A 23,626-nucleotide genomic window follows, 5' to 3' on the forward strand; every position below is an offset into this window, starting at 1 on the left:
CTGGGACGCGGGCTGGGGCACGCGGGAGCCAGGTGGGTGGGTGGGCACACTGGGAGCAGAGACTGAGCTGTCACCAAGGAGGGAAAAGCCCCAGGAATATATGCAAGGGGACAGCGGAAAGGCGCCGGGAGGCCGGCCAGGAGCTGCGGTGGCGGGGATCCTGGGCCCAGCTGTGCTGGCAGAAGAAGGCGCCCACTCTCCGGGCCTGGCTGGCACCCACCGAGCCCTTCCCGACGGCGCTGAGGCCTAGTTTCCCATCCCGGGGTTGCACAGCGCACAGAGGCGGGGCTGCCGGGCCACCCGGTGGCCAGACCAAGACTCAGGGTTCCACCTGGCGGGGGCGCAGGTTCTTGGTTTCTCCGGACCAGGCCGCTACCCTGAGCCCTCGGACAGCGGCCCCGAACCGCCCGATGGCGCGGCCAGCGGCTGCGAGGGCGCCCGGGACGACCCTGACGACCCGACAGCTGGTCCTCGTGTCCGGGTCGGATCTGCCCACCGCCCACCAGGTTGCACCTCCCGGGCGCACCGCCCACAAGGGCAATGACAGCGCCCGGCTCTCACCGGGTAGGTGGGTTCCCGGCCTTGGCCCCGCCCCTCCGCGCGCCCCATTGGTCAGTCCCGGAGGGGGCGAGGCCCTGGGCGGGACCCGAAAGCCGGACGCCGGACCTGGCCGCCGACGGGCGCGCGGCAGAGCCCGCGGGTTGTGCTGAGGGAGCTCGCGGGCCCGCACCGCCCCGAGCGCCCGGACTGCGCGGCGGCGGCGCAGACACAGTGGCCGCGGCCCGCGGTCCCCGAGGAGCTTCTGACTCGGTGTTGGCGTCCACGCCGCCGGCCCAGCGCCGCGACAGGTGCCGCGCGGGTTCTCCGGGGACCGCGCTGCCGCCGCGGGCAACTCCCGCCCGTCCGTCCCGACCCCCAGCGCGGCCGCCGCGCGCCGTCGGGGGAGCCTCCGCCCGGGCCGCGGCGCAGCGGATGCCCGTCGGGTGAGCGCGGCGCCCCGCCCGCCATGGCCGCGCGCCCCGGGCCGCTGTGGCTGCTGGGGCTGGCGCTGTGCGCGCTGAGCGGCGGCGGCCCCGGCCCGCGCCCCCCGCCCGGCGGCCCGCCCCGCCGCCTGGGCCCGCGCGAGCGCCGCGACCTGCAGCGCGAGATCCTGGCGGTGCTCGGGCTGCCCGGCCGCCCCCGGCCCCGCGCGCCGCCCGCCGCCGCCCGGCTGCCCGCGTCCGCGCCGCTCTTCATGCTGGACCTCTACCACGCCATGGCCGGCGACGACGACGAGGACGGCGGCCCCCGCGAGCGGCGCCTGGGCCGCGCCGACCTGGTCATGAGCTTCGTCAACGTGGGTGAGTGCGGCTCCGGGGCGGCGGGACCCCGGGGCCGGGGCTCCGGAGGCGGCGCGTGCGGGGCGGGAGCCGGTCCGCCCCGGGCGGACCCTCGGCGGGAGCTCGGCGGCGGGGACGGCGCCCAGCCTGGACAGCGGTGCCCGGCGGGGACCGGGGGGCCGTGAGGGGGACAGCGGTGCCCGGCGGGGAGCGGGAGCCCCGGGTCCGCGGGGCCGGGTCTGAGGGGCGGGCCGGTGAGCCGTGGGCCGTCGGGGCGGACGCAGGAATTGGAGTCCCGGGGCAAGTACCGTCACCGCCGCCAAACACACCCAGAGGCGGAATCCCGGGGCGGCAGGTGCACTGGGCAGTGCCAGGAAGACAGGCAGGTCCCGGAGACGATGAGTAAACAGCGGTGATGCTGTCGCTGAGATAGGGCAGCCGGGGAGAGGGACAAAGTTCACGGCAGAACGCCCGTCACAGCACCAAGATGACGGGGAGAGGAGAGCCCGGGTCCTGGGTCCACAGCGGCCGCCCGGCAGCCTGTAGGCGGCGCTGTGGCGGTCAGTCCGGTGGGAAGGCCTGGACTCAGCTCAGGGGGGCGTCTGTGGTCCCGTCACCACGCCCGGAGCCTGGGACACGGCTTCACAGGCAGCGAGTGTCCAGGCCTGTGGAGTGGCCCGGTGGGCAGCGTGGACCCTCATTGTTCTCCCAGGCAAAGCCCGGCTGCAGCCAGATCTGGAGCCATTTACCCTTAAAGTTCTCAGAAATATCCTTCTCCATTTTAAACTCTCCTTACTGTGCAGTCATGGCTATCTGTCCCCTGTCCCCTCTGCCTCCTGTCTGTGGCCAGTGATGGGCAGGGGCCTGGGCTCAGAAAGACACCAGACTGGACCTGGGGGCCCAAGAACTATAGCTCAGCTCGAGGTGGGAGAGCTGAGGGGCTGGGAGCAGGGAGAGGACCTTTGCCAAGGCCACCAGCCTCCCCCCACCTACAGCCTCACCCAGTCCTCCCAAGAGCCCAGGGAACAGCCAGGATATTCGTCCCAGAGGAGGACAGTGAGGCTGGGAGAGGCATTGTCACGCTCAGGACAGCAGGGCCTCTCCGTGCCCAGCCAGGCAGGCCCAGGTTGGGACTACGGGTCCTTAAGGGCATTTCTGCTGTCGGGGCACCAGGCTCTCAGGGTGGAGGGAGCTTTCAGAGTGGTCCAGGCAGAGGAACCCAGGGGATGGAGCAGCAGCAGGAATTGTGAGGTCCTCAGCCATTTGCTTCCTGCAGTGGGGCAGGAAGAGGGCAGCCAGGGAGGGCTGGCGGTGGGCTGAGGTGGGGCAGTGAGCAGTCGGAGGCAGCTGTTCGCTTCTGCAGAGAGCCCAGGGCCAGGCACAGGGCTTGGGTCACTGGCTCTGGATGCTGCCTTCCTGGTTAGAGGGCAGGGTGGGGACTAGGGACAGGGAGTGTGTGGAACTGAGGCTGGAGCTCTGTACTTGGGACAAGCTGACCCAGGGCTCCGGACCAAGACGAGCTGTGGATGGAGTCACCGGGAAAATGCCCCCCAGGGAGCCATCTTCCAGAGTGAGTCACCGCCCAGCCCATGTGCTGCTTCAGCCGGCATCCCCTGGGCCAAGGCGTGCACAGCCCTAATGGGAGCTGCTGCTGTGAATCAAGCAGGGCCCTGAGCTCAGGAAGACCTGGCTCCCTCTTGGCTCTGCTGTGTGATCTTAGGCCACTCCCGCCCCTCTCTGAGCCTCAGGCCCCTCCTTGTACAGGGCCCTAGTGACCAGTGCATCCCCGGAGTTGTGGTGTGACTGGTTGATACTTGGGAGGAGCAGAAAGTCAGCCCCTTCTTTGAGGGTGAACCTGGGCCTCGCCGCTGACTCAGGTCCCTCCCAGCTACTGCCCAGCCTTGGGTCAGATGTGTCAGGAATGTCCCCATGTTTGTTACACACGTGAAAACCAGAAACAGATTTTAAAAGCTAGGCAAAGGCATTTCCACCAATTTTTAGAATGAAAACCAGCATTTGAACATCCATAGCTCTAGAACTCCTTGTTTCACCCATGCAGCTCCATGCGAAGCTGTTTTACCAGCCTCGTTTCATGGGCTCAGAGAGATTGAATGGCCAGCCCAGGCCACACAGCATGTCCATGTCATCATCTAGGCTGAGGATCCCAAACCGCATCTTCTTCCTCCACCATTTCTGTGTCCCATAAGATCTCAGGCCTGTGGGAGCAACAAGCTGGTCCTCGTTCCGTGGAAGCCCAACTGTGGGCGGGCCCAGTCAGCTGACAGAGGGACCTCTTTATTCTGACACACTAATTGCACTAGCAGAACTCTCAGTGAGAGTGGCTTTAACTGGTAATTACCTAGACTGATGTGGGGATTAGACACCTCGCAGGACTCTTTTCTTGTTTGGAGGCCCAGGCCCCAGGCTCCTGAGCCACACGGAGTCTAATAGCAGAGACGCTGTGCTGTCAGCTCCCACGCTCCGGCTCCCACACCTGCTGCCTCCTGCTCCACCTCTCCTATCGGCCTCATCTGGCTCCTGAGAAGCTAGGCCTGGTGCCCGCCAGGTCCCCGACCAGCAGTGGCAGTTAGTGGGACCCAGTGGCCATAGGCCTCTCCTAGACTTCTGTGGCCAGAACTGGCAGCCCTGCTTGGATTACCTGGCAATCTTGTGCATGTAGAAACATGGGTTCCTATGGCCAGAACACAGTAATGGGAGCGGATACCCAGTGGGGAAGACAGAACCTCCCCTGGTGTCCCTGGGCTTAGGGAGGAGACAGCCCTGAGCTGAGCAATCCCCAGGTTCAGACTCCTCTTCTCTGGGCTCCCACCCAATCCATAGTGATGGTGTCAGAAAAACAGGGGCCTCCCAGCTCAGACCTCCTCACATTCTCCTCCAAGCACAGGCTTGACTGGCTGCACCTCAGCACTGCAGGTCAGCCCAGCCCCTCCTGAGGGAGCAGAGAGGCAGGCAGGACCAACTCTGCTTGTTCCCAGAATCCTTTTTCACCTCCTGTGAGCAGGTGACAGGTGCTCATCTTCCACTGAGAAACTGAGGCATGGGCGGCACTGCAGGCAGAAGTCCTCCAGAAATCACTGGAGCATCTTCCCTTTTGTCCTGACCCTTCCTGCACCAGACCGATTTCTTCCTGCGTCTCCGCTGACAGAGGACAGCGGTGTGGACAAACCGGGGCTGTTGTATTTGGGAGAGGCGGGGCTTGCTGGGAGTGAGGGATCTGGCCCAGGCCCTGCTCAGCCCTGTGACCTTGAAGGGCTGCCTCTTTACCTCCATGAGCCCCAGGCCACTTTCTTTGGTTCTTCACTAGGGAATGCTTTCTTTTTTTTCACCAATTCACTGAGCAAATGGTCATGTGGCACCTGCTCTATGCCAGGCACAGTTGTAGTTGCTGAGACATGGCAGTGAGCAAAGCAAAGCCCCTGCCCGGTGGACCTGTCCTTGTAGTGGGAAAGACAAATGACAAACACAGGAGCCACAGAGGCGACCGTCAAGTCTAGACAGTGACACCCCCATCTGGACACAGGTCGGGGTGGGCAGGAGGGAGTAGACAGGACTGGGCTCAGGGTTCTGACCTGGGACCCAGACTGAATTTGCATGCTGCCTACTCTTAGTATGACCTGGACTTTCCAGTCCACCTCTCAGAGCCTCAGTTTCCTCTTCTATAAAACGGAGATGCTCACGGTACCCACCGTAAGGGGCTGATCCGGGATCATGTGAGATGACACCCAGGCATGACCTCAGCCCAGACCTCCACATCTGTTCCTTCACTGCCCTCTCATAGATACTGTCATATGTTTGTGAAGGAGAAGAATAAGGCTCAGATACGGTCCTTGATTTTCCCAAGGCCACACAGCAGGTGGTCTCCCTGCCTGTACATCCTCTGCTCTTCTCCTACATAGAAGCTGCCTCTCCCCCAATCCCGAGGCCTGGCCCATCATTAGGTCCAGTAAGGGCCTCTGACCTGGACTGGACTGAGTGTGTGTTGTAAACTGAGAATCCTGTTTTTAAAGTGTCTATTGTTTGGGAGCTTACAAAAAAACACATTCTCATTACACAGGATTCAGACCACACAGGCACATGTGACATGAGTGCCCCCTACCAGCCAGTCCCCTCAGGCAGCCACTTTGTCATTTCTGTCACCACGTTCATTTGGCCTGTTCTTTGAAGTTCATGTGAACGGAAGCATATGGTGCCTAGTCTTGTGTGTGGTTTTTCACTCAACATAATATTGTTGAGATTTACCCATGATGTTCTATCTGTAGTTATTTTTTTTGAAATATATTTTATTGATTTTCAACAAAGAGGAAGGGAGAGGGATAGAGAGTTAGAAACATCGATGAGAGAGAAACATCGATCAGCTGCCCCCTGCACACCCCCCACTGAGTATGTGCCCACAACCAAGGGACATGCCCTTGACCGGAATTGAACCTGGGACCCTTCATCTGCAGCCCGACTCTCAATCCACTGAGCCAAACCGGCCAGGGCTGTAGTTATTTTTTATGAATGAATTATATTGCATTGTATGACCACACCACATGGTCCCATTCTTACTGTTGGACATGTGGTTTGTTTCTGGTTTGGGTTATGAATAAAGCCGCTCTGAGCATCCTTGGACTCATCCCTCCATGGCTACATCAAACTGGGGTGCTCACCCCAACTCTGCCACTTGGGAGCCGTGAGACTTTACACAGGTTCCTTTTAGAGTCTCCCACCCTCCCTTCCTCCCTCTTAAGACACCTTTAATGTGCAGGAGGCTACCTTCCCGGGTTGAGTAGGACTGAGCGAAACATGCAGTGAGGCCGGCTGGAGGCCCATCTCATGGTCAGAACTTCATAGGTGGGAGCTGGTTCAGACATTACCCCCTACTTCAGTGCCTTTGCTCGTGTTATACCCTCTGCAGAGACTACACTCACCTCCATGTCTGTTTTTAAAGGGGGCAGGCAGGGGTTTCCATAAACCTGACTCCCCACCCCCCACTCCTCCCAAAGAGCCAGGCTCCTTCCTGGTTGTTGGTCACTTTCTGCCTATAGATTCAGGGGTGTGTCTGCCCTCTTTATCCTCCTCCCCCGGAGACCATGAACCACTGAGAGCAGGGACCATCTGACTCTTCCTGTTCCCTCCTGCCCCTCTGCCATGCCCGTCTCCATGGGCCAAGGTGAAGGAGAGGAATTCAGCGGGAGGCAGGGCGGGACCCGGTGAAGGAGCCTGGCCTGGCCGGTGGGGAGAGCAGGGCCAGCCCTCTCTGCCTTCTCAGACACTGACAGTGGGTCAGCGTGTCCTGGGTCCTCCCCTGGGACCCTGAGTCCCTGAGGGTCCTGCTTGGAGGGGGGCGGCTGCCGCAGGCATCTCAGGGCACCTGTTGGCAGAAGAACCTTGAAGACAGGTGACCCCGTCCCAGTGTTGCTGCCCAGAGGAACCCCAGGCCACTCCTTTTACATCAGCTCGAGTCTGAGAGTCCACGTGAAGGACCCCCCCCTGACATGGGACACCTGGCAAGTCTCTGCCCCTCTGGGCCTCAGTTTCCCCATCGGTGCAGGCCTGCCCTGAAGGCTTGTGCAGCTCCGACCACAGAATGTGCCCAGCCCCTGCCTCCCGACGGGGCTGCTCCGGGGGTGAGCGCAGAGTGGGGGCTCAGGCGGCCACCTCCTCAGGGGACACGTCCCCACGGGAGAGAGGATGTGTCCCCGAGACCGCGTCTTTCCGGAAAACGCCCACAGTTCCGTGCTTTCCCGGCCTGCCCCGGAGGGCTCGCACCCCTGGCTCCCACCTCCTTGGGGCTATTCTTGGCCTTGGCAGGCCTGATGTGGCGGAGTGTGCGGTGTCCCCTTTAATTTGGGGTCTGAAGCCGGCTGAGGCCGGAGGGTAATTATGTGTGCAGAGCCGTTTATGGAAAGAACTCCGAAAAGAGTCCGTAATGAGAACTGACTAAAAATACTGCAGCCTGAGACCTGGGCCTCCTCTCGGCAGCGCTGAGATTTCTGGAGGGGGAAGCCCTTCGGGGTGCAGAATCGATCGGTGATCAATTCCTCGGCTCCCCTGTGGGCCTGCACCGGCTGTGGGGACCGGGTCTGTTTTAGGTCTGAAGTGGGCCCATCGGCCTCCATTACCGATAGGACCAGCCAGACAGGCCCAGCCTGTCCGCCTCCGGGACCCCGGGGGGGGGGGAGGGGCCTGCCCTCTGTCTCGGGGCCGGCAAGTCCCACAGGAAAGTGAGACCCATGCGTGGCCTCTATGGAGACGCCGTGACAGGAAGCCTCTCCCAGACCAGCTGCAGTGCCCTCGCCCACAGCTGGGGAGCTGGGCCCCAGCCACTGTCCTGGGGACCAGGAGCTCTTGGGAAGAAGGGGACGGAGCCTCCCGCTTCCATTTCACATTGCTTGGTCCCTGTCCTCCAATTGCTCACTGTCCGTGGGGGCGGATGAACCAGGCACAGGGGCCCCTGGGATGGGGGAAAGGGCGAGACCAGCAGGCTGCTCTGTGGGGTCAGAGGAGGACAAGGGGCCTTTACAGCTGGACTGAGAGGAAAGCAGCCTTCAGACACGGGCTGGGGCCACCCAGAAGACAGCGGCTTCCGGGGGTTTGGGAGGGCGTGGGGAACTGGAAAGCCCCGGAGGCCGTGTGGACGGGCTGGGCCAGCTCAGGAAGGTCTGGAGCAGAGCTGAGCTCACGCCCTGCCCGCGGCCCCGCCAGGCTTGGGGAAGGGTTTGAGGGCAGGAAGGACTGGCGGGCAGGTTGGAAGGTTCTGTAATCTTAACAGCCTCTCTGGGCTGGAGCAAGAGGAGGGTCTTTTGCAGTCTTACTTTTGGGACAGAAACAAGATAGACGTAGGTCATCTGGGTGACTCAGTGGCACGAAAATAGCCGAAGCCTTTGCTGGTGTCGGGCTGGGGGGTGCAGGGTGCGGCATCTGTGAGCGGCAAGTGCAGGGCCTCGGAATGTTGACGGTGGTCGTGGGTGTAGAGGCTGCCTCCTGCTCATGGGGCCTTTCCCGAAAACGTGGGACCCGGGGTTGTGTGACTGGGCTGGCGGAGAAGGCCCATGGCCCCATTCGCACATGGTGACTCATGACTGTTATTGTTCTGGAAGCCACATTAAGGCAATTCAGAGACTAAATGTGTGTGCTGCTTCCCCAGACAGAAGCTGGTTCAGTGTTTGAACATTTTAGGCGGCCTTTGTAATTTTGTGGAAAATAAACATTTAGAGGTCCCTATTGAGCAAGGCGTAGCTTTGTCTGTCTCTCTTTGTCTGTCTCTACGCTTTGGGCACATGGCTCTCATCCTTTGCCTTTGTGTCCTTGGGATCGGTGTGTCCAAGGATAAATTCATATATAATTTTGCTAGGGTATTGCAAGAGGGTATTTCCAGGTTCCTGTCCACAGCATTCCTACAGTAACATGTGTAAATGTTTATGTCCGCTCTTACCTATGACTCAAAGGAATGCAGTACTGACTATCCTAAGAAAAGCACCGCCCACCCCTTTCCCACTACTCCTGACCCCAAACCCCTCTATATTCCACATACAGTAGATAGCATCCCCTCTTTTACTTGTTTCTTTGTTTATATTCCCTCCCCGTTAGACTGTAAAGTACCTGAGTGCAGAGACCTGACTTCTGTCTTGTTTACTGCTGTATTCCATGTCTAGACAGACTCTTATCTATAATAAGAATTATTTAAAATCCTCACCTGAGGATATGTTTATTGATTTTAGAGAAAGAGGGAGGGAGGGAAGGAGAGAGAGAGAGAGAGAGGAACATTGATTGGCTGCCTCCCCCATGGGCCCTGACCAGCGATCATACCTGCTACTGAGGTGAGTGCTCCGACCAGGAATTGAACCCATCACCTTTTGGTGCAACACTGCCAGAGCCATGCAGTAAGAATTTGATATGTTTGTTGATAAATTGAGCTTGATAAATTAATGAATAAATAAGCGAACAAGCACAGAAAAACGTCACTCACAGTCACCCCTTCCCGCCACCCCACGGCGTGGCCTCTGAGCAGGATCACATCTTGGCACAAAGTTGGGAGATTTCAAGTCAGGTTCGTCCTAAACTCCCGTTGAGTGGTCACCCGCCCAGCCCGTTGCTTCTTTACAAAGGCCTGTCCTGGATCATGAGGGAAGCTGGGCAGCATCTTTGTTCCTGGTGCTCAGAGGAGGAGGCAAGCCCTGGGGACGGACATGGCTGGCGGGGCCAGGTCAGGCGGGCACTCTGAGCTGCCGGAGCTGCCTGGCTGGTGAAAGCAGCTGGATCTGCACAGTTCACGGAGGAAATCGAGGCCGGAAAACGCTTTCTCAGAAGACCACCTGGGGCAACATCTCTCCTAACTCAAAGCTGCCAATCCACAGGGGCCCACCCTCCCCGCTGACCGCTGACCGCTGACCGTCAGATGAACGAGTTCTCTCTTTACCCAGTTCCACTCTCAGGACATTTCACCATCTTCCGGGGTTTGCCGGGAGCAGCCAGGGGGCAGTTTCCTGTGCTGGAGCCACTGGTGGTTCATCAAAACTCAGGCCGGACGTTCGGGAGGGGAGTCCGTTCCCCTGTCAGGTGAACAAGGTGCTCCTGACCCAGCAGGGCAGGGAGGCCGCCTGGCTCGGTGCCCACGTGGGGCTGGCAGGTTTGCAGCTGGCTCCCTCAGTCCCCGGGTCCAACATGGAAAGCAGCCTCAGGCCTGCAGACAGCGTCCCAGTGGCCCACCCATCAGTCAGTCCCCCGGCCTGGGGACAGACGCTCATGCGATGCTCGGAGAGGGTCCGGTGGAGGGTGTGAAGGAACGACAGCCTTCACTCTCTGTGCCGCCCCCTGTGACGGCCAGCAGCCTGGGCCTCTCCCATCCCGCGGGCCTGGACATGGGCGTGTGGTCCCTGAGTCGCGGGAATCGTCACCAGAGTCGAGCGTGTGCATGTGTCTGCGGAGGCCCCTGCCCTCCACGCCCGGCCTGTGCGGGAGGACCCGGGGCCACCCGTGTCTCTGAACTCGCCTGGCACTTGCTGCGTGTCCCGCTTCCTGCCTGACCACGGACACTCTCTCCTCTCCTCCCGTCCGGGAATGGAACACCCATCTCCTGCCCAAACGTGTGCCTGCTGGCCCGCCCAGCACAGCTGTTTGCCCGGCCACCACCGGACCAGGCTCCCACCAGAGGACAGGACGTGCTCCCACATCCGCCTCTGCCACCAGCGGTGACTGTGGTCACGGGGCCCAGTAGCCAGAGAGGCTTTTTAAAGAGACTCGCAGACGTGTAATTAAAATCTCGGTGTTGGGTTTGGGGGAAGGTGCTGGGCGGCTCCCGCCCCTGCTTTCCGGAAACACAGATTTGCAGTGTTTGAAAGCGACCAGAGGCTAAAGTGAGACGGCCCTAAATACACTGTCCCGGGCGTTTCCGGCCGCCGGGCGAGGGGGGTCAGTTCGGCACAAGCGGCCTCTCGGCCGGAGTGTTGGACCAGGCCCCACAGCGGAGCCACCTGGGGCCCCTCCAGCCCATGCTTCACCCCCTCCACGCACAGCTTCCTCACCACACCCTGCTGCCTGCTGCCCCAGCCCGGGCCCCCACCGGCCAGAAGCACAGCCATGCTCCTAGGCCGGATCCCCAACTCTCCGCAGTCAGGTCCCCGCCAGCCTCACAGCCCGTACCCCACCCCTCTGATCTGTGGTGGCCCTGACCCGCTCAGCCTGTGCATTCGATGTCCCCTCTGTCTGGAAAGCCCTCCCTGCCACTCCCCACCCGCCCAGATGTCATCCCAGCCTCTGGGGCCAGTTCAGATGGCACCTCCTCCAGGAAGCCCGCTCAGATCCCACCTCCGCCTCCCCGGCACTGACTGGGCCTCCCCAGGGGCTGTCACTCCCACCTTGCTGCTTGTTCCTCCCCATCGCTCCCTCTGGCCCCCTCCTCCTTCCCCTTGTTCCAAGAGGACCCTGCACCCCTGCGCCCTCCGCTGTGTTCCATGGCTGTTGTCTCCCTGTCTGTGCCGTCTGCTCTCCGCTCCAGGCCTTTGCTCACAGAGGCCCCTTCCTCTGCAGCATCCTTGTCCCGTGACCTCGGGGTGAATTCACTGTCCCCCCCCCAGGCCCGGCTCCACTGTCAGCTGTGAGCACTCACGTCCCACGTCCCGTCCACACACCCGGGGGCTCTGAGCACTCAGTCATGTCCCCGCCGCCACGCGCCTCTTCCCCTTGGGTCTGAAGTCCGTCTCCGGAGGAGGGGCCTGTCCTCTCTGCCTCATCTGAGGGCCAGAGACAGAGGGGGGCTGGGCCGGTCCTGCTGGCTGGAGGCTGGGGGCCAGAAACGGGGCTGTCCTTGTTGGCCCCCCAGTGCATCAGGTGCTGTGCTGGGCACCTCGCTGCAGGGCCCCGGGCCTCTCAGCACTGGCGGCAGAGCCGGGGGCAGGCCCATTCCCCAGGGAGGGAATGCCTCTCCCAGGCTGTCCCGGCCCCTGGTCCCCCGGGCCTGCACCGGGAGCCCGAGCCCAGAGCCGGAGCCAGCAGCTGCTTTGTCTTGCAGTGGAGCTCGACCGCTCCCTGGGCCACCCGGAGCCCCACTGGAAGGAGTTCCACTTCGACCTGACCCAGATCCCGGCGGGGGAGGCGCTCACGGCGGCCGAGTTCCGGATCTACAAGCTGCCCAGCGCCCACCTGCTCAACAGGACCCTCCACATCAGCCTGTTCGAGGTGGTCAGAGAGCGGGCCAACAGGTGCCTGTCCCCTGCCCCCGTCACTCTGGGTGTGTCCGGCCCAGCCCCGGGGGACAGACAGGCTTCCTGGGAGCCCCCCTCCGAGAGGAAGGATGCCTGGACCAAGGCCCTGGCCCCTGGCTTCAACCCCTCCCTGCCGTCCTGGCTGTGGGACCTTGGACGGGGCACTGAGCTCCCAGCCTCAGTTTCCCCATCTGTCCCCGGGGGCGGCGCACCTTCCTAGGTAGATGCAGTGAGAGAGGCAGTGAGGCACCCAGCTCAGGGCCAGGAGGGTCGACGCCCAGGAGCGGTCCCCAGGGGCACAGGAACATGGAGGCAGCGGTGCGGCTCCGGTTAATTGTTCTTTCGTATCCACAGGGAGTCTGACTTGTTCTTTTTGGATCTTCAGACGCTCCGAGCTGAGGACGAGGGCTGGCTGGTGCTGGACGTGACAGCAGCCAGTGACCACTGGTTGCTGAACCGCAGCAAGGACCTGGGACTGCGCCTCTACCTGGAGACAGAGGACGGTGAGGACGGGCGGGCAGCGCCCCTTCTCCGCGGGCTCTGGTCAGAGGGCCCAGGCTGCAGCCCAGCCCTGCAGCTTTCTCCCTGTGACCTCGCAGGTTGCTTACCCTCCGAGCCGTTTTCTCACCGTGGGAGGAGCCTTCAGGCATTCTCTCACCCACCAGGGGTTTAGGGCGGAGCCTCCTTCATCCCAGGCAGTGGGCATAGGGGGCCCGAAGGAGGCCCCAGATCGCGGGTGTGACTACAGGGCCGCATGGCGGGAGCAGAGGGTCCAGGAGAGGCTGGAAGGAGAGGAGCCGAGAGGCAGCAGTGGGCACTCCGCGATGGGGAAACCAGCGTGAGGGGCAGTGCTTAGGGAGCTGCGTGAACGTCACAGCGTGGAGGACGGCAGGGTCTGATCTAGCTTTCCATAGGAGATCCCTCAGGGAGGTGTGATCACTCCCCGCCTCAGTGTGGGCAGCCCCTGGTGACGGGCCTCCCTGAGGACAGTGTGTCAGGAGGGGAGGTGACTGGACGTTGGGAAAGCTGACCTGCACCACCTCAGCCAGACAATCAGGGCTCCTGTGGAAACTCATTGGGCTCTCGTGTCCCCTGGGTATGAGGGTAGGGGAGGGCTCTTCTCCGGGGTCTTCTCCCCAAACCACAACCCCAGTGTCACCATGAGAAAAACATCAGACAAACCGTATTGAAGGGCAGCCTGCAGAATGCCTGGACTGGCAAGGCCATCAAAAGCCAGGGCAGCCTGAGAATGGCCACAGCCCCGAGGTGCCGGAGGAGCTGTCATGGCTCAGTGTCCGTGGGATCCGGATGGGATCCTGGAGAGAAAAAGGACCTTGGGGAAAGCTGAATAAGTGAAACCTGAGTAAAACATGCTGTTTAGGTAAGAAGGTATCAATATTGGCTCATTAGTTGATGCAAATGCACCATAGTAATTGAAATTTATCATTTCCCAGGGGCACTGCGTCTGGGTATAGGGGAATTCTCTGTATAAGCACCTTTGCAATTTTTTGTACATCTCTATTGTAAATAAGAGCTTTACTTATTGTCTGCACAAAGTTAGCACCCTGACCTCTGAGAGGTGTGAGCTGTGGGGGAGGGGAAGGGAAGCCAGAGAGGCCGGCAGCCGGTGTCCCGGTGAGAGCTGTGGGCTGGCTGGTAGCCTCGGAAATGGAGGCACGTGGGTAGAGGGATCGGGAATAAAGTGGACAGAGCCATTGGAATTTTTAAAATACATATATTTCCTTTTTTATTTTAAAGAGGAAGGGAGGAGAGAGAGAGAGAAACATCAATGATGAGAGAGAATCATTGATTTGCTGCCTCTTGCATGCCCCTCATTCAGAGGAAGAGGAAGGGAAAGGCGGGGATCCCAGTGTCCATTTCACAGGCTGCCTGGCCGTGTTCTCCTGGCCCCTCAGACTTTCTGCCACCAGAAAGACTGTCCTATCAGAGGGAAGTGACTTAAACAAAACAGAGGGAAGGCAGACGTGTATCCGTGTGCTCTGTGGCCTCAGAAAGCGCTGCTGCAGGCGGCCGGGCCTCAGACGCCTCTTCACCATGATTCTCCATGAAAGTGTGCAGCTGGAGGTGACCCACAGGTCTCTTCCCTCGTGAATGGGGAGATGTCCAGGGAGGGAGTGACCACCAGAGGATGGCAGAGGCGCCACTTTACTAGTGCCGTGGAAACACAGTGTAAACGTCCGCCCGCTGCTGTGGCCCCGTTGGTTGGAGCGTCTTCCCAGGCTCGGAAGGGCAGCGGGCTTGATTCCTGGTCAGGGCGCACACCCAGACTGCAGATTACATCCCTGACCTGAGCATGTATGGGAGGCAAGTGATCGATGTTTCTCTCTCTCTCTCTCTCCCCCTCCCTCCCTCTCTGTCTTCCTCCCTCTCTTCCTCCCTCCCTCTCTGTCTTCCTCCCTCTTTCCCTTTCTCTCTCTAAAATCAATAAACACATCCTTGGTGAGGATAATAATAATAATAAAATTTAAAAAAAACAACCATAAATGTCAGTTCATGGTGGGAAGACATGCTGTCTAATGAAAGATTTTCTCCTTTGGCCCTTCTGACTTTTCTGCTGGGCCTTTCATTTTGTGGCTAAATGTAGTTTCCCGTAGCCTCACCTCCTCTTCCCCGCACGCCGCCTCCTCGTCGCTCAGTGGATGCTCCAGGAGGAAGGGAGGACCACCGCGGAGGGACGGGACCTGGTGTGGAGAGCTGACAGGGAGAGGTGCCCTGGGGTTTCCTCCATAAACAGCCCGCCTGTGTGATGCCAAGGCTGTGGCTGTGACAGGAGGCGTTCTGGAAAGCTAACCGATGGCTCCGATGGTTTTCTCACCTGGACTCACAGTGCTCCTGTGTCCTAACAGACACTCTGTCCTCCCTCCTGCTGTGGAGCCTGAACCGGCCTCTTGCTAATATTCTCTTGCAATCCAAGAGGGGCTCGAGGTATTTCATCCTGAGTCCTCAGTCTCAAAGACTTGGAGAAAAGTGAGTTTGTATGTGTGTGTTTGGAGGGGGAGGGGGAATCTGGCAGCGGCTTTAAGCCCCCCCCCCAACACACACACACACACACACACACACACACACACACACACACACACACACACGGAGCTTGCACTTCCTACGCATGGCTCTAGGGGGCGCACAGCCAACATGAGCTCCTGGGTGAGAGCAGGAAGCTCCAGCTGGTCCAGGAAGGCCTTTCAGGGAGGCCTCGAAGGGGCCTCATCCCCAGGAAGGGACGGCCCTGGGATGGAGGTGGGAGGCAGTGCTCACTGAGGGCACAGCCTGCGGAGTCGGGGGAAGAGGCCAGGGACATGGCCAGATGGGGTGGGGGGGGATGGAATAGACACCTTGGGGGCTTCTGGGCAGATGTGCCCTGGGAGCCAGAGTGTCCCAGCGGCAGTGTGGAGCAGGCTGAGGTTCCCAGGGCCGACAAGTTACAGGCTGTTAAGCAGCAGGAAGGAGGAAAAGGACTGAGTTTCCCATCCTCACGCGATGAAGTCACCTGAGGGACAAAGCAGACCAGGTCCACAGCTGGGATTCCCTCCGAGGTGTCCACCAGGCATCCCCAGTGACCTTCAATGTGGCACCAGGGCCACGTCCGTGACTCCAGGCTGAGGAGGAGCAGGGGCTGCAGGTGGACCCAGAGCAGAAGGAAGCTGGGGGAGAGCTTGGCCTGGCAGAGGACAGGATAGGCCGGTGAGCTGCCCAGACATCGGCTCTGACGGGGCAGGCTCAGAGGTGGATGAGGCTGGAGGCCCCTGGGGCCCATCTGCTCAGAGGAGCAGCGTCTCCCGTCCTGCGTGGCCACAGCTCCAGGCATGGCCACGCGCACCCCTCACCTGCACAGGGGACAGCGTGCCTGCCTGCACCTCACAGGTCAGGCCTAGAGGCCCAGAGGCTCCTAAGCGCCCATCTCGGCCTTTCTGGAAAGGGGCCAGTCAGTGGGCAGCCGAGGGCCCACCAGGAAGACAGCCAGGGGCGGGCGGGGAGCCTGCTCCGGTGGTGGGAGAGGAGCTCTGGGCTCCGGAAGGGGGGCCGGGGCCATTCCCAGGCCTCCCAGGTTAGACCGTCTGAAAAACGGGGGTCAGTCCCCTAGTCCGGCCCCCCTGCCCCAGACCGGCCTCTGCGGGGCGTACTGGGTGGCAGGATTGTCCTGGCTGGTTGCAGCTTGGGGACCTTGAGCGGGTGCTGCTCACTGGGCCTCAGTTCCTGCTTCTGTGGAATGGAACCAGGAAATGCTCCAGGACCCTCAGGCAGGCTCCCCGTGCCCACAGGCTGCCTCCGGGACGGGCGGCCTCCGTGGCGCTGCCTAGTTGATCTGTGTCCTCCCTGCACCCAGGACGCCCCAATGAGATCCTCACAGACAGCTGCACAAAGAAAAGCAAACAGTGAGCGCAGCCCAGGGCAGGTCCTCCGGGCTCAGGGCCAGGGCTGTCCAGGGAACAGGGACTGGGCAGCGGCACACACAGGCTGGAGGGCTGCTGGGCCCTGGGCGCCCCCTGAGTCAGCCAGGCCGTGGAGCTCCACTCCGGTGCCACCTGACAACAGGCGCCATCTGCTCGTGCTCCGTGGCCGCCTTGTCCTGGCCTCACTGGCCTGTCCCCTCTGCTCGCAGAGCTTCCATGTGTCCTGTTGCCTGTGTCCTCACAGTTCCCCTGCGTCCTCCTGACTGCGACTCGCCGTGACCCAAACTCCCAAATGCTTCTGCCTGGGCTCCTTCCAGCAACAGCGCCAGCAGCATCAGTTCCTGTCTTAGCAGGTTCAGTCCCACCTGGAGCCTCTGATGGGCCCAGAGCCTTGTTCTGTGGCAGTGATGTCATAGGTCAAAGGTTGGTCTTAGGATTCATTAGGTGTTCGGTTCACTAAGGCCCGTGGACACAGGTCTAAAGCTCAGCTGGTTAAGAGCTGACCTTTGAGCAGGAGTGTGGGAGGGGCCGGCCATGTCCTTGGCCTGTGTGTCTACTGGAGGCTCATGTTAGACCTGCTGACGGCACAAGTGTCTATGCCTACGTGTGTGCATCTGCACACTGTAATGTGAGTGCTGTACACTGTATATGCAAATGTGTGTGTGTGTGTGTGTGTGGACATGGGTGTGCGTGTCCGTGTGTGTCCGTGGTGCAGCGTTGAGGGGAACGCACACGGCAGTGGAAGGGCGGTCACTGTGTTTGAGAAACAAAAACGAGTTGGTTCTCGCGCTCCTGCTCACGTTCCACAGGAAAAGAAAGTGAAGAGGTTCTGTCTCATTCTCTTCTTTACAACGAGAGCCAGGAAGTAACCTACACGCCTAGCGATAAGCTAGTCTCTCAGTGAATTCTGGGAACGAGGGACATTTTCCTCAGAAGCTCCCCACACTGTCTCATTGCTGCGACGGTGACAGCATTGCGAGGTCGCGGGGCCAGGAGGCGGCCAGGCGGAGGGGTCCTGGTGGCCGGACGTGGCAGGCTGAGGAGCGTTTTCTCAGCGGCCTCAGAGGCCGTGGTGAAACCCGTGTTTCTGGACCCGCCATTCGGAGGCCCTGTCCGCGGCCTCCTTCCTGCCCAGCAGGACCCGGGCCGTGGGCAGAGCGTGGCTCCGGGATCGGCCCGGCCCGGCTGAGGCCGCTCTGGGCCTCTGGTCCCTCCTCCGCCCGCTGAGCCTGCCTGTCGGTGGCGGTGGCGGCAGGAAGCAGGAGGGCCTCGCCCTGGCAGCCGCGCCAACCAGCGGTGCCCTCGGTCCCGGGACGTCCCGGAGGAGGTGGGAGGAGGCGAGAAGGGGGTCTCGGGCCCAGGAGTCCTCGGACCGCGGTGGGCGGCCGCCGTGTGGCTCTGCCGTCACTGATGCCCACCCTGGTCCCGGGCTCCTCCCGCTCCTCAGCCCGCTGCGGGGCCGGGGCTGGGTGTGGATCGGCCTTCGGGTGCGGGCAGCCAGGCACGGGGCCCCTCGGGCCGCAGCCCTCACGCTCCCGGCCCCGGCCCCGCAGCGCCGCTGTGCCCGCTCGGAGCCGGCCTCGCTGACCCTCCTCTCTGTCGCAGGGCGCAGCGTGGACCCGGGCCTGGCCGGGCTGCTGGGGCGCCGGGCCCCGCGCTCCAAACAGCCGTTCATGGTCACGTTCTTCAGGGCGGGCCCCGGCCCCGGCCCCATCCGGGCGCCCCGGGCGGTGCGGCCCCTGAGGCGGCGGCTGCTGAAGACCAACGAGCTGCCGCAGCCCCACCGGCTCCCGGGCGCCTTCGGTGAGTGCGGCCGGGCCGAGGCTGTGGCCCAGGACCCAGGGTGGCCGCAGAGCCCTCCGGCCCTCACGAGGGGTCCCCCTCCAGCCCCCTCCCGACACCCTCCCTGCCCCAGGCCCCTGTGGACGGCCATGCCCTGCCTATCAGGCTCCCTGCCCCCAGAGTCCCCTCTGTGCCTCCCCCGCTCCCCAGGCCTCCGAGCTCCGTCAGAACCAGGTGCCCTTCCCCCGGGCAGCGCCCCCTGTGCCCGGCTCCCTCCCCGGCTCCCTGCGGGACGCACAGTTGTTTGGGGGAAGGTCTCCCCACCAGGCGAGACCCTGGGAATCAGAGGGACGGGCCTCACCTGGCCGTGTGCCTCTTTCTTTCATGGGAGTCAGCCCTCTGCTTGGCCTTCACATGAGCCCCGGACCTGTGTGGGGTGTGGAGGACGGTGGGGGAGGCAGGGGTGTCTCAGGAGGGAAGGGGATGCCCCCCTGGTGTCAGAAGGCCCCTGGCTGCTTATTGACACCGGGAGGCCGGGCGGGCAGGGCTTCCTCTGGAGCCGCTGGGAGCCATCGAAGGCTCTGAGTTGGCCCGACACCAGCAGAGCTGCAGGGATTCATTCACTTTCCCACAAACGTGCCCGAGGGCACCCCGCCCGCCCGGGAGCCCGTCCGCGGCTCAGAGGCCCGGAGAGACCTCCCTCTGTCCCCGCAGACGGCGCCCACGGCTCCCACGGGCGGCAGGTGTGCCGGCGGCACGAGCTCTACGTCAGCTTCCAGGACCTGGGCTGGCTGGTAAGGCCCACTCTCCCTCTTACGTGACGGCCGAAGGCCACGTGTGCTCCACGAGGGGTACACTTGGGTTTTTTGTGGGTTTTTTTTCATGTATTGTTTTCTTCTGGGTTTCCCATGTGTTCTGAAAGGAGAATGTGATACTTTTATGGTGAAAAGGTGCTTTTTGGTAAAAACTGAAAATGGAGACAACCTGCCTCCCGAGCCACAAAATGTCAGGGAACAAAGGGACCCCGAGGCCAGGCTGCGGAGCCTCTGCCTCTGCAGGAAGCAGCTGCGGGAGGCGGGGCGGGGCAGCAGGAGGACCTGTCCCTGAGGGTCTTGGGTGGATGCCAGGCTTGGGGGGTAGTGGGGTAGGGGGACTGCTCAGGGGGGCTGAGGGTGAGTGACAGGTCTCTGAGGCTGAGGGAGGGAGGGTGAGTGACAGGTGCTAGTGGGAGGGACCACGTGGTGGGACTCACCTTCTTCCATTCCCACCAGGACTGGGTCATCGCCCCCCAAGGCTACTCGGCCTATTACTGTGAGGGGGAGTGCTCCTTCCCGCTGGACTCCTGCATGAACGCCACCAACCACGCCATCGTGCAGTCCCTGGTCAGTGCCCAGCCTGTGCGGCCGGCCCGGGGCGGGCGCTGAGGAGGGGCTCGGGCAGCCTGGAGGGGGTGGGGCGCCTGCTCGGTCTCGGAGGTTCTCACGTGGAACCTCGGCTGAGTGCATGTGTCGTTCAGCTCCCACACCGTGCAGGAGCGGGTCCCGTGTGGCCAGCCTGCGTCTGCAGACTCACTGCTGGTGCACACACGCACACACACTCACACACACACACACACACATTCCCTCTCTCTCACACACACACACACACACACACACTCACACACACATTCACACTCACACACACACACATTCACACTCACACACACACATTCCCTCTCTCTCTCTCTCTCACACACACACACACGTGTGCACACATGCACATGGGGACCTGCAGGTACGTGTGGTGATCACATGCACACATGCATGGAACAAATATGCATTCCACCCGGGTGCCTGTGCACTCTGAACACGTGTGCCCTTGTGCACGGGATTGTTCAACCTCAAGTGACGTGCACACGGGGTGAGAGACGGCGTGTGCTCACCACCCCTCACGGGGAGTCGGGAGAGTCACCATCGCCCCGAGCGCAGGGCTCTCCTCTCAGAAAGGCTGCAGCCCTGAGACCCGGCCTCTCCGGCTCCCGGGTCAGGACAGGCCTCCCCGCTCCCCTCAGAGCCCATGGCCGGCGCCCGGGCGGTGCTGCCGCTTCCTCTCACGTGGGCCTTTGAATGCCAGGCCGACACCTCCTGTGGAGGCTGAGCCGGGAGCAGTGGCCCCCGGTCCGGTCTGGCTGACAGCCCTGCCGCCGCCTCGGCTTCCCCAGTGGCTCAGAGAGGCCCTGGGCCCCGGCCAGCCCAGTGCCGCTGACCGTCCTCCTGCCGCTGGCTCAGAGCGGGGCTCCCGGGACAAGCGGGCGTTGGGGAACAGGGGCCAGACTGCGGGCGGGTCCCCGTCAGAAAGCTTCCCCGGGTCCTGCAGCCCCGCAGGGCTGGGCTTCCCCCGCTCCTGGGCCCTCGGAGCGGCCCCCACACCCGGCTGGAAGCCGGTTCCTCCCTCTCCTGCCCCCGAGCCCGGGGCCCGTCGGTGGGGCCTGACCTGGAGGCAGTGCTAACTCCGCTCATCGCCAAGTCGCAGGACAAATATTTGTGTGGAGCCGAAATAGCCCCACAACCAGGCTCTTCTTGGGGAGCGGCTCAGGCCGAGGGAGCAGGCTCACCGCCCGGCCCGAGTCCCGCCCAGCCCCGTGCCTGTGTGCGCTGCTCCATCACCTCCCAGTCAGACCCGCTGAGAAGCTGTCAGGAGGGTGCGCGGTGCTTTGAGAAATGACGGTGTTGAACCCCCAGGGGTGAAGCTAGAATCCGAGGCTTTATCAGTGGCTCCATGAACAAGCTGGGGGGGACAGGCCACAAACAAGGGCCGGACAGGCATGGTCAGGGGCATCGCAGGAGCCCAGAGAAGCATGGTCAGTGTGGCTCAGAGGTTGAACATCGACCCATGAACCAGGTCACAGCTTGGTTCTTGGTCAGGGCAGGTGCCTCGGTTGAGGGATCGATCCCCAGTAGGGGATGTGCAGGAGGCAGCTGATCAATGATTCTCTCTCATCATTGATGTGCCTCTCTCTCCCTCCCCCCTCCTCTTTGAAATCAATAAGAACATTTTTTTAAAGAAGCCAAGAAGAGGGAAGAGTGGAGGGGGTTCTGGGCGGGGGCGGTGCTGCAGGGGCCTTGGGCATAGGACCTGCCATCAGGTGCCTTGTGTGCTGGGACCAGCAGGGCCCTCAGGTCTGAGGGGAGTGGGTGTGGCAGGGAGCTGACAGGTGCCCAGGCTGTGCCCTAAGGGCCCAGGGCGGGGCAGGGGTCGAGGAGAGCAGATTTCCACACCACGCCCGCCCTGGCTGTGGCTGGAGTGGGCGGGGCGGGGCGGAGAAGGCCCGGTGCTCACCCTCTGCCTGCCGCCCCTGGGCAGGTGCACCTGATGAAGCCGGACGCCGTGCCCAAGGCGTGCTGCGCGCCCACCAAGCTGAGCGCCACCTCCGTGCTCTACTACGACAGCAGCAACAACGTCATCCTGCGCAAGCACCGCAACATGGTGGTCAAGGCCTGCGGCTGCCACTGAGGCCGGCGGCCGCTGCAGCGCCTCCCGCCGGGTCAGCCCCGCCCCAGAGGCTGAGACCCTCAAACCCAGCCAGACCACAGAGAGGACTGGCACGGAGACTCCTCAGAACAACATGTCCATGCCCCTTCCTCCTTCCTGCCAGGGCTGGGTCCTTTCAGGCCCCACCCTCCGCTGCCTAAGGCTGTGATAGCTTCCGGCATTCTGTTCTGGTGGGCGGAGTCATCGGGCAGGGTTCTGCCCCAGCCCTGTCCCCCAGTGGCACGTGCTGACTGGCTCTTTGGGGTTGGCACAAAAGTCCTATCAGGACCTGCCCTTGCTCCTTGCTGGCTTGGGCTGTGGGCAGATATGCAATGACCCGAGAGGCACCTGGAGCCCAAGGTGACCAGCTCAGGTCCTCCCGTCTCCGTTGCAGGGTTTGGGGGGCGTAGTCAGGGTTTGGCTCACTTCCAGTTGCCTACCCTTCTCAGGGGCAAAAGTAGGCATTTCTGGGTTCTTGTTAAAGAGCATGGACTTGTCTTGTGTGTTCTGTATTTTCAGATCTGATTACCAAACTGCTGGCCACGGGGAGGCATGTGGGGCAACTCCAGGAAGAGCTGAAGGAGCAGCCTGGCTAAGGGCTCAAGCCAAGGGCATTTTCCTTCTGTCGCCCTGCCCTGGATCTGTGTGTCCTCTCTCAGCACGCAGCACAGGGAAACCTTACCTTTGGAGAAACAAAAAGTCTTGGGGCATCACTGACCCACCTGTCTGTCGTCGTGTTGAACATCGGGAGCTCAGCTGTGTGGGGAAGGATCTTAATACTGAGCCAAGTGAACATGGTGACAGGGTGACAGGGCTCAGCACAGATGACATAGCGTTCCTTTCTCTTCTGCATGACGGCATCAATAATCAACCTTGATGCTGTTTTTTACCAAATCTGGATAGAATTTCAAGTGATCAGCACAGAACTCCAGGCAGCTGCTTCCAGCACCTTAAGAGTTTGCAGGTGAATTGAAACTGTGCCGCCTCCTGCTAAGGAGCAATCTATTCCACCCAGAGAAGTGTGTCTGTAACACCGGGCAGCCTGTGGCCAGGTGTGGACCATAGTAGGGCCTTGTCAGCACCCGTTGTGTCCAGAAGTTGTCAGAACACAGGCTGGCCACCAAAGTCTGCGTCACCCTGTCTGCTCAGGAGCCCCGTCCTGTGTCTCGGAGCCTGTGAGCCAGAGAAGAGGCCCCTGTCCCGGGGGAGTGACAGGCAGTAATTAGGGGAGCTGGGTGGGAAGGTTCCCGGAAACCACTGTTCTCCCTGGAGCAGCCGAGGCGGTGGGAGTGTTTATTTGATTTCGGACTTGCTCACCCTGTAATTTACCTGCTGGAGCAGACAGTCCAGCTGCCTGAACCCTGAAATACCGTGTCGTTAATAGCAGATCCTGGGCCCACCCCAACCCACAGGCGCAGCCCACAAAGGCAGCAAGACCCGTGTGCCCAAGGATGCACGTCCCTGGAGTCCACTCTGCCCCCTGAGGGCGGCTCCGGGAGAGCCGGTCTGGGCCAGGGTGGAGGCTGGGCCAGGCGGCAGGACTGGGAGGGATTCTGGGAGGGAGTGCCGAGGAAGAGGCCCTCCCAGGGGCCCAGACTATCTTGAAGATATTGAGTTCCCCATCAGCCAGTGTAGGGATCTGAGCTTTGGCCTAGCCCAGTGGTCGGCGAACAGCGGCTCACGAGCCACATGCCTCAGATTGAGAATGTTTTTAGTAAAGGCCAGTTTAGGAGTACCCTAATTAATAACAATGTACCTACCTATATAGTTTAAAAAATCTGGCTCTCAAAATTTCAGTCGTTTTACCGTTGATATTTGGCTCTGTTGACGAATGAGTTTGCCGACCATTGGCCTAGCCGTTAGGAGACCTGACTTGTGGGTGGCTCCCTCTTCTGGG

At 61.6% G+C, this 23,626-nt stretch overlaps 1 protein-coding gene across 1 annotated transcript; it reads left to right on the forward strand.

Annotated features, from left to right (window-relative positions):
• Positions 1-683: 683 nt before the first annotated feature.
• On the forward strand, positions 684-22,652 carry BMP8B (bone morphogenetic protein 8b). The gene is made up of 7 exons (XM_036446927.2): positions 684-1,340; positions 11,833-12,022; positions 12,380-12,528; positions 18,043-18,240; positions 18,934-19,013; positions 19,491-19,601; positions 21,562-22,652. Exons 1-7 carry the CDS (start codon positions 1,007-1,009, stop codon positions 21,709-21,711), a joined length of 1,212 nt encoding a protein of 403 aa, XP_036302820.1. The 5' UTR covers positions 684-1,006; the 3' UTR covers positions 21,712-22,652.
• Positions 22,653-23,626: the final 974 nt, after the last annotated feature.

Source organism: Pipistrellus kuhlii, unplaced genomic scaffold (assembly GCF_014108245.1).
Source record: "Pipistrellus kuhlii isolate mPipKuh1 unplaced genomic scaffold, mPipKuh1.p scaffold_m20_p_2, whole genome shotgun sequence".
Lineage (NCBI taxonomy): Eukaryota > Metazoa > Chordata > Mammalia > Chiroptera > Vespertilionidae > Pipistrellus > Pipistrellus kuhlii.

Coding starts and splice junctions, on each gene's coding strand:
- BMP8B (XM_036446927.2), top strand. CDS start 1,007: ATGGCCGCGCGCCCCGGGCCGCTGTGGCTGCTGGGGCTGGCGCTGTGC. Junction 18,241..18,933: donor CCGGCTCCCGGGCGCCTTCG/GTGAGTGCGGCC, acceptor CTGTCCCCGCAG/ACGGCGCCCACGGCTCCCAC. Junction 19,602..21,561: donor ACGCCATCGTGCAGTCCCTG/GTCAGTGCCCAG, acceptor GCCCCTGGGCAG/GTGCACCTGATGAAGCCGGA.